We start from the raw sequence: 14631 nt of genomic DNA on the forward strand, positions 1-14631 counted from the left end.
ATATCCTGATTTTCTATGTGTTTATTTGTCTGTTTAGGACGCGACCAATTCTGTGTCTAAATACAATTTTGAATCCCTGTACCTAAATGCATGGAACGATCCCATATTTCTTTCTATCTATCTATCTATCTATCTATCTATCTATCTATCATTCAATTTATATACCACAATTTATCTGAAGATCCCAGGGTAGTGTACAACATTAAAAGCATAATTTGCATAGCTAGAAGACAATAAAACAATCACATAAAAAAATCACAATAACAGTAAAGGTAAAGGACCCCTGACAGTTAAGTCCAGTTGTGAACAACTCTGGGGTTGCAGCGCTCATCTCGCTTTACTGGCCGGGGGAGCCAGCGTTTGTCCGCAGACAGTTTTTCCAGGTCATGACTAAGCCGCTTCTGGCGAAACCAGAGCAGCTCACGGAAACGTCGTTTACCTTCCCACCAGGGTGGTACCTATTTATCTACTTGCACTTTGATGTGCTTTCAAACTGCTAGGTTGGCAGGAGCTGGGACCTCCCACATTTAAAAGGCCATAGATTGTTTAATGGCCGAAGGCATGAATAAAGAGGAATGTTTTTGCCTGGTACTTAAAGACCTATAATGATGGCACCAGGTAAGCCTTTCTGGAGAGAGCATTCCACAAATGGGGAGCCACCACAGAAAAGGTCCATTCTCATGTTGCTGCCCTCCAAACCTCTTGGGGAGGGGGGACACAGAGAAGGGTCTCAGATGATCTGGGTCAGGTTGTATGGAGGCAGTCCTTGAGGCAGCCTTTCTCAACCTGTGGGTCCCCAGATGTTGTTGAACTACAACTCCCATCACCCCTAGCTAGCAAGGCCAGAGCTCAGGGATGATGGGAGTTGTAGTCCAACAACATCTGGGGACCCACAGGTTGAAAACCGCTGCCTTAAGGTATTGAGATCCTGGGTGAGGCTTTCTATACAAGCTCCATTATAGAGTAAGGTTACAGCATACTTACATATATCTCACTGTGATCAAAACGCTGTTTGAGATTATCGATAAAGGATTCCTCCGTGAGCGGCTCGAGAAGCACCATATCCCCTACCCCGATCATGTTGTCCAAAAGAGATGTCTTCACCTCCATCTTTGCCATTTTCTCTTTACTGCATGCAGAAACCAAAAGCAAGGAGATTAAACTTTAACATAAAACACAAGTACAAAGTACCTCAAATGACTTTCAAGCACATAGCAACACAGGAGGGGGGAAGGGGTATTTTGGAAAAATTGCTCACAGCAGGCAGCGTAATCAAAAGAAACTGAGCAGAAGCACTCGAGAGCATTGCCTTCAAGGTCAGAAAACAACTGTTTCCACTGTTTGCTTTTGCTATATCGCAACTATGAAAAAGCCATTCAAGGAAGGTAGAAGGCGCCGAGAACTCAGGTCTCCTTGCAGTGTGGTTCTGTAACTTTTCTAGCCCTAAACGACTTCGGCCCTGTATACCGGAAGGAGCATCTACACCCCAGTAGTTCAGCCCAGACACTGAGGTCCAGCTCCGAGGGCCTTCTGGCAGTTCCCTCCCTGCGAGAAGTGAAGCTGCAGAGAACCAGGCAGAGGGCCTTCTTGGTAGTGGCACCTGCCCTGTGGAACACCCTCCCATAAGATGTCAAAGAAATAAACAACTATCTGACATTTAGAAGACATCTGAAGGCAGTGTGGTGCAGTGGTACCTCTGGTTATGAACTTAATTCGTTCCAGAGGTCTGTTCTTAAGCGGAAACCATTCTTATCCTGAGGCGCGCTTTCGCTAATGGGGCCTCCCACATGCCTCCGATGCACGATTTCCATTCGCATCCTGGGGCAAAGTTCAGAAACCAGGAGCAGCTACTACCGGCGTGGCGAAGCTTGTAACCTGAAGTGTTCGTAACCAGAAGCATTCGTAACCAGAGGTACAACTGTATAGGGAAAGTTTTTGATATTTTACAGTGGTACCTCGAGTTACAGACACTTCAGAGTACAGACTCCGCTAACCCAGAAATATTACCTCAGGTTAAGAACTTTGCTTCAGGGTGAGAACAGAAATCACACAGTGGCGGCAGTGAAGGCCCCATTAGCTAAAGTGGTACCTCTGGTTTCAGTTTCAGATTAAGAATGGATCTCCAGAATGAATTAAGTTCTTAACCCAAGGTACCACTGTATTATGTTTTTATATATGCTAGAAGCTGCCCAGAGTGGCTGGGGCAATCCAGTCAGATGGGCGGGATACAAATAATAAAATTATTATTAGCCATGACAAAATCATAGCCATCCTAAAGAATCAAGTTGCAAATGTACAGCTAAAACAAGCAGACTTACTGCCTTGTAAGAATTATCACGGCTACGTCTCAAAAGCAACCAGGCTGTCACAGCACTGGGGTGGCCAGTCATTAAGAAGCAGGGCCTCTGTACCTTAATTAAAACATGTACATGGTAGAATTATGGTCATGGCGGCTTATCTTGCCAGAGAGGTACCTCCATGAGAATTATTCCATCTGCAAAGCTAACTGAAGGTACAGGAAAATTGAATGCACACTGTAAGGTCGCAGCCTTGTGTTTATCTCCACACTATCTACATAGAAAGAGTCCCTTTAAATCACATGTTTCCAAAAAGCTGTAATTAGACGCATCCATGGCTTCCAAACAAAGGGAAACAGTTTGGCTTTAAGTGAACGTGTACTGAAGGGGTTAATGGGCAGCCCGGCTATTTAATCAACTGCAGGTGGTTAATAAGCCTGGTATTAGCACTGAACTGGGAGGGTCCGGCATGGAACAAAACTCATCAGAAAAAACTAGAAGGATCCCAAAGGATCCCACCGCCTTACGTAGGCTTGACTGAAAGCCTTGCTGCGTTCTTTGTAAAAAAAAGGAAATAAAGGCATTTGGTCTGGAAGAAGAAAACCAAGCAAAAGGAAAACGTAACTGCATAGAACAGGGGTCGGCAAACTAAGGCCTGGGGGCCAGGTGCGGCCCTCCAGGCTCGTAAATCCGGCCTGCCGCCAGCTCAGTCAGTCCCCGCGCGCTGAGACGCCTCACTGCACGGGGACTGACTTCCGCAACGCTGGCATGGCTTCTGGGCGGGTGGTGATGCTGGCGCAGCTTCAGATTGGCTGCAGGAAGTTCCTGCAGCCAATCCGAAGCCTCGCTGCCTGCAGCTGAGGGAAACACAGCGTGAACATAGATAGATAGGGTGGCGGGCGGGCGGGCAGCGGGTCTGGGCCACGCTATGGCCATCGTGACAGGTGCATTGCGGGGCTTCAGCTGGAGCTTGGCGTGCCTGGCGCCCGGCTCAGCACTGCTTATAACCCATGTATAAGACGCCCCTCAATTTATCACAAAAAATTCAGGAAAAAAGGTTGTCTTATACATGGAAAAATACAGTACATCCCCATTCTTTGTGCAAGAGATTCTAAAACCTCACACCCATTCTGCATCAACTGCCTCTAGGTTTCATGCAGATCACCTTCAGAACCCGAAGTGTCAAACTTTTCCATGTCAGAAACACCAAAACAACAACTTCTGACCTTAAGTTAATAATTGAAATTTGTTTGCATTGGACCTGCACTTCTGAAAGCATGCTTTCCCGAGCAATACAAATCCTAATAAGGTCATTTGTGGCTAAATTTTTTCAGTCTGAAGCAGAGTCTCGATTTTTTACCACTCTAAATTACAAGCTACCTACCATACTAAAATGCATCACCGCTGTGGAATTTCAAGTGTGGACAAAGCCAAACCAATAAGCCTCCTATTCCAACAAGACGAAACCAAGAAAGAGTTCTGATCTAAAGTGACATTTAAAGTGTTCCAAACTGAAACAGCAGCACAGCTTACGCAGCCGCGTTAGTTCTGGGTCAAACTGCCAAATCGAAAAGATCTACCTACAGCAAGATTAAGCAAGGAGAATAAAGAGCACCCCTGCTGGATCAAAAACTCTTGGATCAGCTAACCAGGTGACTTGCAGGAAGTCCAAAAGCGGGACCTGGTAGCTTCTCCTCTGACCTTGGAACTAGTATACAGCAACCATGGTTAGCTTTATCCTTGACAAGCCTGTCTAAGTCTATCTAAATAAATTAGATAGGTTGCTTTGAGGTGTTGCCCATAAACACTTTGCAAAGTCAGTTGTAGCCAAAAGCTCTGACACCCACACACCCAACATTTATATGATGAAAAAAACACTGTTTAAAAGAGGGGGGGGGGTTGAAAAAAGGTTTGTTTCTCTAGCATGGATAATCTAATGATATCTTTTATTAATACTTACAAGTATATACTGTACTCCAAAATCAAAACTACCTTAGACTTTAGTGACAAAAACTAGTCATTTGCACCAAGTGGAAATGATGATGATGCTCAACTTATATACTCTTAATCAACAATGTATTGCAATAACTAAGAGAAATTATTAGTAGGTTAGTTACTGTCACCAATATCCTCCTAAAGTTAACGTAGATCAGTGGCTAAAACGAACAGGCATACTAATAAAAGACTCATCATTAAGCATTACCCAGTGTCCAACAATCTTAAACATGTACACAGTAAGTTTTCTGCAACTGCTTTGTCAGCACCCTTTCAAATTGTTTAATAAGATCATAAATATATTCCACATTGAACTCCAAAAACAATATGAGAAGTCTCAATTTTTAACAAATAAATTAAGAATGCACAAGGAAACAGTTCAGTGTGCTATTCAAATTAAGCGTCCATTCAGGAAAAGAAAATGGATAATAACATCAGGACCTAAGGAGCTCAGCAGGTTCTATTTTTAAAGACCGTCACCACTCCAAAATATCCTCAGAAGCAAAAACTGGGCAGGATCATTAAAACAAATACCTTTTCCCCCCATTTCGTTATTATATTTAGAAACTGTGGCTGCAATCACATTAAATTTACCTGGGAGTAAACCCCACTGAACACAGTGAGGCATGTTTTCAAGTAAATGTAAGGTTGAATGAATAGCCTCTGGCACAGTGTCCTAATTTATGGTGTCACAGTGACACAGGCACTAAAAATGTATTCAGCCATTTAGGGTATTAAAAATACATTCTTTCAAGATATATAGATTGAATGAGACTGAGGAGAAAGAAAGCTGTAAATCTTTCAATTCAAGTCAAAGAACACGGGGGAGGGGTGGAGAATTGGCCCCATTTTAGGCCATATGCTATAATATCATAAATCTCTGCCAAATGAAATTAACCAAAGGACATTCTCAAGGATTTTCAAATCAGCATTAGACAAACTCCATTTCCAGCAAGCAAAGTGCTCCATATCAACAACGCCTTTAGGTATCAGATGTTACTGATAAAATATTATGCTTCCCATTATTATTCCTACATTATTTTTCTTGGGGTGTATGGAGTGTTAGGTGAGGGGGGTACCTCTGGTGGGGGACACGTCGTGCTCCTTCTGCGGTAGTTTGTCCAGCTTTGGTGCCCACCCTGGCCTCAGCTCTCACCTGTGGCTCCTAGAAGCTGTCAGCGCGTGACAGCACCCACACCCTGAGAAAACGTGTTCTTCTCCCTGGAGAGCACGTGTTGAGGTAGGGGCTGGCAAGACACCCCATTGTTGCTGGGCGGGTAAATTGAGTTGGCCACCATTGTGATTGGGCTCCACTTGTCGTTGGGGAGAATGTGATGTTGCCATTTAGTGACTGACAGCCAGAAGTGTTAAACTCCCTACACGCAGCGTTGAGCTTCCTCTTTTCGCTGCACACATCGGATCGCCCTCCTACATTTAGGGTTGTTCACGTTGACCTTGCTATGCCTGTCATGGGGTCGTTTGCTTTTGGGGCAGGGGTCCGGTAGGAATTTTCTCCATTTGGCTGACTGGCTGATGCCATCTGGTTTTTGCCTACTGCATAGCAAATCGTCACAACTTGTAAGGTTGCGGTTAGGCATTGGTTTTATGAATTGGTTGGTGGAGGGGCATGCATTGGCTGTGCCTGCCCCTCTAATGCTGCTGCTGCAAGGGTATTCCGTTAAAGGAATCGAGGGGCTCGCCATGCTTTTGTCCGAACCCCTCTCAAGGGGCTAGGGCCACGCAAGGGCCCCTGGGGAGCATTTGGGGAGAGCTGAGGGCAGTTCCCCTGCTCCATTGCTCTCCCCAAAATGTTTTTCCCTTTCTGACTTTCGCGGTCGTGTGCGGGGTCAGATAGTCACAACCAATGCCTAAGCAACCACTCACATTTTTTGTATTTTAATAAAGTTGTGGCCAAAATTATGCCAAAAACCTTAAACAAAAATTACGTGTGAATTGTGTTTTACTGGTTTCATGGGAGCTGATTGAAACTAAATCCTTCGAAGAAGTCCTATGGCTGGGTCGGGATGGCATGGGGATGAGGGACCAACTCCCTTCTCTTGCGGGGGCCCAATTAGAGCCATCGCCTTCCGCTAAGAGTTTGGGTGTAATCCTTGACGCCTCCCTTTCCATGGAGGCGCAAGTTACAGCAACAGCCAAGGCGACATTTTTCCACCTTCGCCGCATCAAGCAGTTGGTCCCTTACCTTTCCCGCCCCGACTTGGCCACAGTGATCAATGCGATGGTCACCTCCAGGCTTGACTACTGTAATTTGCTCTATGCGGGGCTGCCCTTGAAGCTGTCCCAGAAACTCCAGAGGGTGCAGAATGCTGCAGCGAGGCTCCTCACGGGGTCTCTGCCATGGGAGCATATTCACCCAGTGCTTTTCAAGCTGCACTGGCTCCCGGTGGAGTACAGGGTCAGATTTAAGGTGCTGCTTTTGACCTTTAAAGCCCTTCACGGCCTAGGACCCTCGTACCTACGGGACCGCCTCTCCCGGTATGCCCCACGGAGAGCCTCAAGGTCCATAAATAGCAACACCCTAGAGGTCCCGGGCCCTAAGGAAGTCAGATTAGCCTCAACCAGAGTCAGGGCCTTTTCAACACTGGCTCCCGCCTGATGGAACGCTCTGTCTCATGAAACCAGGGCCCAGCAGGATCTGATTTCTTTCCGCAGGGCCTGTAAGACAGAGTTGTTCCCCCTGGCCTTTGGCTTGGAGCCAATTTGATTCCCTCCCCCTCTTTCTTTTTCCTCCTGTGATGAGGCTCCATTTTAATATTTTAATGCTTCAATATTTTAATGTTGTATTTTAATGTTGTTTTTAAGTTGTAATCATTCAACTTGTTAGCCGCCCTGAGCCCAGCCTTGGCTGGGCTAAAGGTACCCCTGCCCGTACGGGCCAGTCGTGTCCGACTCTAGGGTTGGGCACTCATCTCACTTAAGAGGCCGGGAGCCAGCGCTGTCCGAAGACACTTCCGGGTCACGTGGCCAGCGTGACGAAGCTGCTCTGGCGAGCCAGCACCAGCGCAGCACACGGAAACGCCGTTTACCTTCCCGCTATAAAGCGGTACCATGCGATCGGCAAGCCCTAGGGGCTGAGGTTTTACCCACACCGCCACCCGCGTCCCTAATCTATATGGACTAGGTCTGGGCTATTTCTGATGCTATTTTCTGGGCTATTTTGTGGGTTTTACCCACAGCGCCACCTTGGCTGGGGAGGGCGGGGTATAAATAAAAAATTATTATTATTATTATTATTATTATTATTATTATTATTATTATTATTGGGGTGGCTTGGGGACCTTGACACGCAAACGTGCTGTAGAGGGAAGTGAGGGGCAGATGGGGCTCATCAACCTGGGAAGACAGTCCATCTAGGACAGGGGTCAGCAACCTTTTTCAGCAGGGGGCTTGTCCACTGTCCCTCAGACCATGTGGTGGGCCAGACTATTTTTTGGGGGGTAAGAAATGAACGAATTCCTATGCCTCACAAATAGCCCAGAGATGCATTTTAAATAAAAGGACAAATTCTACAGTGGTACCTCGGGTTAAGAACTTAATTTGTTCTGGAGGTCTATTCTTAACCTGAAACTGTTCTTAACCTGAAGCACCACTTTAGCTAATGGGGCCTCCTGCTGCTGCTGCTGCGCGGCCACTGCACAATTTCTGTTCTCATCCTTGAGCAAAGTTCTTAACCCGAGGTACTATTTCTGGGTTAGCGGAGTCTGTAACCTGAAGCGTACGTAACCTGAAGCGTATGTAACCCAAGGTACCACTGTACTCATGTAAAAAACACACTGATTCCCAGACCGTCCGTGTGCCGGATTGAGAGGCAACTGGGCCGCATCCGGCAACCGGGCCTTAGGTTCCCTACCCCTGATATAGGATAATGAAATATCTCATCCTAAGCCTCCACTGCCTTGAAGGATACCTTTGGGGGAAGAAAAGCCTAAGGAGTAAACCCTATACAAATCCGGAGTGAAGTCGCTAAAATGGTTGGATGGCGCCTTGTATGCCGCCTTCCGGAAACTCCTGCAGCCAAGCTGGTGCCAAACATATCACTCTGCTTTCCTTTGGACCACATCAGCGAGGCCGAGAAGGTTGTCTTGTTGCCTGGGTTGCCGAAGACCTCCATACACACTGCGCAGGTTTGCGCCCCAGAGAGGTCAATTTGGTGCTTTGAGTGTAGTGATTTGGCTTTGCCCCCCCAGAGTCGCACTCTATTGTCTCTCGAGACAGATGGATGCCAACAGCAATTTGCCTTAAAGACCTATATCAGATTCCCATTTGAGTCTTCTTTAATAAGAGAAGTGGAAATGTTCAGTTTTCAACAGGTCAGCAATGGAACAGAATTTTCCCGTCAATTCCTCAAAATTTCCCCTCAGCTGACAACTTCCTCTGCATTTCTGTCGCCTAAAGTGTCTGACATGAAAATTCTGGGGGAAGGTGGAAGAACCTGCTCACCAGCTACTGCCATAATACAGAGACTGGGCAAATAGTCCACTAATATATATCTTAAAAGAGCTTGAAACAAGATTCCAGGATTACTGAGAGAAGCTGATGCTACAAAATGAGAATGGTGGTTCAAAGTCAGATTACACTTCAACATCACAGACTTCTCAGCAAAGTTCCTTTTTGTGTTTCTGCCCTTACTCCATGACATTAAACTTTCCTCTCCATTATGAAATTCAAATTCCATACATATTATCATGTATCACCAGCCCACATTTGTTTAAATTTATTATTTACAGTGGTACCTCGGGTTAAGTACTTAATTCGTTCTGGAGGTCTGTACTTAACCTGAAACTGTTCTTAACCTGAAGCACCACTTTAGCTAATGGGGCCTCCTGCTGCTGCCGCGCCGCCGGAGCACGATTTCTGTTCTCATCCTGAAGCAAAGTTCTTAACCTGAAGCACTATTTCTGGGTTAGCGGAGTTTGTAACCTGAAGCGTATGTAACCTGAAACGTATGTAACCCGAGGTACCACTGTATTTGGATATGTGGAATCACTAGCCTCTGGTCTAAAAGGTAAAAGTACCCCTGACCATTAAGTCTAGCCGCGGATGACTCTGGGGTTGTGGTGTTCATCTCGCTCTATAGGCCGAGGGAGCCAGCATTTGTCTGCGGACAGCTTCCAGGTCATGTGGCCAGCATGACTAAGCTGACTAAGCATGACTAAGCTGCTTCTGGTGGACCACAGCAGCGCACGGAAACACCATTTACCTTCCCACCGGAGCGGTACCTATTTATCTACTTGCACTTTGACATGCTTTCGAACTGCTAGGTGGGCAGGAGCTGGGACCAAACAACGGGAGCTCACCCCGTTGGGGGGATTCGAACCGCCGACCTTCTGATCGGCAAGCCCTAGGCTCTGTGGTTTAGACCACAGGGCCACCCGCGTCCTGCCTCTGGTCTAGAAAGGTCTAAAAACCAGAGCTTTAATAAAGGCATGTTATTCAAAAGCTCTAGTTATCTCCCGCTTGGACTACTGCAATGCACTCTACGTGGGGCTACCTTTGAAGGTGGACACTGAGATCCAGCGCCGAGGGCCTTCTGGCGGTTCCCTCATTGTGAGAAGTGAGGTTACAGGGAACCAGACAGAGGGCCTTCTCGGTAGTGGCACCTGCCCTGTGGAACACCCTGAAGGCAGCCCAACCTTCAATGTAAAATGTTTTGAGGGTTGCTTGCAAGATAACAGTTCCACAATAATGTACCACCATAGAAAGCTAGAACTCCTCTTTCTAACATGTTTGAGATGCTTCCAAGCCGATGGCGCTGTCACACACACCTGAGCAAACAAATCAGCCTGTGCTGGAATAGGCAGTAATTCACAGTTGTTGCAATAAATCTATAATAAGTAAATGTGAAATTGGAAAGCACTGTTCCCCTACATCACGTTTGTCTGGGCCAAAGACAAAATATTTTTGCTCTATGTGTCTTGTTTGCATGGGTTTTGTTTTGTTTCACTTTTGCTGATGTCAAAGAAGCACTAAGCTATCAAAAATAGATCTGCTGCATTCAGTATCACAAACCACAAGCGCTGGAAGAATGAGCAAGCCTCCAAACCAGGTTTTTATATGTTTCTTCTGGATTTGTACCTTGAGAAATCGCTTTCAGAAAGGCCACTTTTAGATATCCATGACCATCATGTTTATTTTTATACGATTCCACAATTAACTTGTTCCCAAAGCAGTTCTAAACGAATAAAAGGCAACAATAGAAAAACAAAAACATTATAACAATTAAAAGTTATGCCAGCTGTCATGCTTAGCTACTCTGCTCAGGTGTCAAGCAAGCTCAATTTAATCTGCAATCCTAAAACCAACTATTTCGGAAGTAAGTTCCATTGAACACATTGGGACTGGCTTCTGCGGGCACTTCCAGACAAACCGTTTATTAACAATTCATCCTCAATATGCAAAAAGGATGGCTCAGTCAGCAGAGCATGAGGTTCTTAACCTCCATGTTGTGGGCCTGAGCCCCATGTTGGGCAAGATTTTTGCCTTGCAAGGGGTCGAACTACTAGATGTAATTACTACTAGAGTGTAATTCTATGATCTATGATCCTGATTTGTTTACAGAGAGGTAAGACAATGTTGGCTATTTAACTGGCTTTATTCTGGTTTGTTTGCAGGCCAGTTAGACAGGACTGCATCAAAGGAAGTGTCACCTCACATTTTCCAGATCATTTCCACATCCCCTATCGCTAAGAAGTCTGATCTAGTGTTTGTCATCAGCAAAACAGCCGTGAAGAACCATGCATACTCCAGGCATGTGAGCTGAACCCTGTTCCTTCCTCTGGGTTGGCTACTTAGCTGTTAAGTTTGGTTTATTTATTTTATCTTGCACTCTACAGTGGTGCCCCGCAAGACGAACGCCTCGCAAGACGGAAAACCCGCTAGACGAAAGGGTTTTCCGTTTTGGAGGTGCTTCGCAAACGAATTTCCCTATGGGCTTGCTTCGTAAGACGAAAATGTCTTGCGAGTTCCTGCGGGGGTTTTCCCCTTTCCCCCCCTTTTCCTAAGCCCTGAGCCGCTTATCAGCTGATCCGCTGATAAGCCGCTTATCAGCTGATCCACTTGTTGTTGTTTAGTCGTGTCCGACTCTTCGTGACCCCATGGACCAGAGAACGCCAGGCACTCCTGTCCTCCACTGCCCCCCGCAGCTTGGTCAGACTCATGCTGGTAACCTCAAAAACACTATCCAACCATCTCGTCCTCTGCCGCCCCCTTCTCCTTGTGCCCTCCATCTTTCCCAACATCAGGGTCTTCTCCAGGGAGTCTTCTCTTCTCATGAGGTGGCCAAAGTACTGGAGCCTCAGCTTCACAATCTGTCCTTCCAGTGAGCACTCAGGGCTGATTTCCTTCAGAATGGAGAGGTTTGATCTTCTTGCAGTCCATGGGACTCTCAAGAGTCTCCTCCAGCACCATAATTCAAAAGCATCAATTCTTCGGCGATCAGCCTTCTTTATGGTCCAGCTCTCACTTCCATATATCACTACTGGGAAAACCATAGCTTTAACTATACGGACCTTTGTAGGCAAGGTGATGTCTCTACTTCTCAAGATGCTGTCTAGGCCTGTCATTGCCCTTCTCCCAAGAAGCAGGCGTCTTTTAATTTCGTGGCTGCTGTCACCATCTGCAGTGATCATGGAGCCCAAGAAAGTAAAATCTCTCACTGCCTCCATTTCTTCCCCTTCTATTTGCCAGGAGGTGATGGGACCAGTAGCCATGATCTTCGTTTTTTTGATGTTGAGCTTCAGACCATATTTTGCACTCTCCTCTTTCACCCTCAATAAAAGGTTCTTTAATTCCTCCTCACTTTCTGCCATCAAGGTTGTGTCATCTGCATATCTGAGGTTGTTGATATTTCTTCCGGCAATCTTAATTCCGGCTAGGGATTCATCCAGCCCAGCCTTTCGCATGATGAATTCTGCATATAAGTTAAATAAGCAGGGAGACAAAATGCAGCCTTGTCGTACTCCTTTCCCAATTTTGAACCAGTCAGTTGTTCCATATCCAGTTCTAACTGTAGCTTCTTGTCCCACATAGAGATTTCTCAGGAGACAGATGAGGTGATCAGGCACTCCCATTTCTTTAAGAACTTGCCATAGTTTGCCATGGTCGACACAGTCAAAGGCTTTTGCATAGTCAATGAAGCAGAAGTAAATGTCTTTCTGGAACTCTCTAGCTTTCTCCATAATCCAGCGCATGTTTGCAATTTGGTCTCTGGTTCCTCTGCCTCTTCTAAATCCAGCTTGCACTTCTGGGAGTTCTCGGTCCACATACTGCTTGAGCCTTCCTTGTAGAATTTTAAGCATAACCTTGCTAGCGTGAGAAATTAGTGCAATTGTGCGATAGTTGGAGCATTCTTTGGCACTGCCCTTCTTTGGGATTGGGATGTAGACTGATCTTCTCCAATCTTCTGGCCACTGCTGAGTTTTCCAAACTTGCTGGCATATTGAGTGTAGCACCTTAACAGCATCATCTTTTAAAATTTTAAATAGTTCAGCTGGAATACCATCACTTCCACTGGCCTTGTTATTTGCAGTGCTTTCTAAGGCCCATTTGACTTCACTCTCCAGGATGTCTGGCTCAAGGTCAGCAACCACACTACCTGGGGTATATGAGACACCGTTTCTTTCTGGTATAATTCCTCTGTGTATTCTTGCCACCTCTTCTTGATGTCTTCTGCTTCTGTTAGGTCCTTTCCACTTTTGTCCTTTATTATGGAAATCTTTGTACGAAATGTTCCTTTCATATCTCCAATTTTCTTGAACAGATCTCTGGTTCTTCCCATTCTATTGCTTTCCTCTATTTCTTTGCATTGCTTGTTTAAGAAGGTCTTCTTGTCTCTCCTTGCTATTCTTTGGAAATCTGCATTCAATTTCCTGTATGTTTCACGATCTCCCTTGCATTTTGCTTGCCTTCTCTCCCCCACTATTTGTAAGGCCTCATTGGACAGCCACTTTGCTTTCTTGCATTTCCTTTTCATTGGGATGGTTTTCGTTGCTGCCTCCTGTATAATGTTACGAGCCTCCATCCATAGTTCTTCAGGCACTCTGTCCACCAAATCTAAATCCTTAAACCTGTTCCTCACTTCCACTGTGTATTCATAAGGGATTTGACTTAGATTGTATCTTACCGGCCCATTGGTTTTTCCTACTTTCTTCAGTTTAAGCTTGAATTTTGCTATAAGAAGCTGATGATCTGAGCCACAGTCAGCTCCAGGTCTTGTTTTTGCTGACTGTATAGAGCTTCTCCATCTTTGGCTGCAGAGAATATAATCAATCTGATTTCGATGCTGCCCATCTGGTGATGTCCATGTGTAGAGTCGTCTCTTGTGTTGTTGGAAAAGCGTGTTTGTGATGACCAGCTTGTTCTCTTGACAGAACTCTATTAGCCTTTGCCCTGCTTCGTTTTGATCTCCAAGGCCAAACTTGCCAGTTGTTCCTTTTATCTCTTGACTCCCTACTTTAGCATTCCAATCCCCTATAATGAGAAGAACATCCTTCTTTGGTGTCACTTCTATAAGGTGTTGTAAGTCTTCATAGAATTGGTCAATTTCAGTTTCTTCAGCACCAGTAGTTGGTGCATAAACTTGGATTACTGTGATGTTAAAAGGTCTGCCTTGGATTCGTATCGAGATCATTCTATCATTTTTGAGATTGCATCCCAGTACAGCTTTTGCCACTCTTTTGTTGACTATGAGGGCCACTCCATTTCTTTTACGGGTTTCTTGCCCACAGTAGTAGATATGATGGTCATCCGAACTGAATTCACCCATTCCCGTCCATTTTAGTTCACTGATGCCCAGGATGTCAATATTTATTCTTGCCATCTCATTTTTGACCACCTCCAACTTACCCATGTTCATGGTTCTTACATTCCAGGTTCCTATGCAATATTTTTCTTTACAGCATTGGACTTTCCTTTCGCTTCCAGGCATATCCGCAACTGAGCATCCTTTCGGCTTTGGCCCAGCCGCTTCATCAGCTCTGGATCTACTTGTACTTGCCCTCCGCTCTTCCCCAGTAGCATGTTGGACGCCTTCCGACCTGAGGGGCTCATCTTCCAGCGTCATAACTTTTATATGCCTGTTGTCTTTGTCCATGGAGTTTTCTTGGCAGGGATACTGGAGTGGCTTGCCGGTTCCTCCTCCAGGTGGATCACGTTTGGTCAAAACTCTCCACTATGACCTGTTCATCTTGGGTGCCCTGCTCGGCATAGTTCATAGCTTCTCTGAGTTCTTCAAGCCCCTTCGCCATGGCAAGGCAGTGATCCATGAAGGGGAGCTGATCCGCTAAAAGCCGCTAAACCGCTAATAGCGCTAATCCGCTAA

The 14631-nt window shown here is 45.7% G+C and overlaps 1 protein-coding gene across 5 annotated transcripts in view; it reads right to left on the minus strand.

Annotated features, from left to right (window-relative positions):
• The window catches only part of MYO1B (myosin IB), a 162522-nt gene that overhangs the window by 113264 nt on the left and 34627 nt on the right, over positions 1–14631 (minus strand). For all 5 annotated transcript variants that reach the window (XM_079976602.1, XM_079976601.1, XM_079976604.1 and 2 more), the window contains one exon: positions 985–1129. In XM_079976602.1, the coding sequence (XP_079832728.1) occupies positions 985–1119 (135 nt within the window). In that variant the 5' untranslated portion in view covers positions 1120–1129. The remainder of the gene's footprint in view (positions 1–984; positions 1130–14631) is intronic.

The sequence above is a fragment of the Podarcis cretensis genome (assembly GCF_951804945.1).
Source record: "Podarcis cretensis genome assembly, chromosome: 1".
NCBI lineage: Eukaryota > Metazoa > Chordata > Lepidosauria > Squamata > Lacertidae > Podarcis > Podarcis cretensis.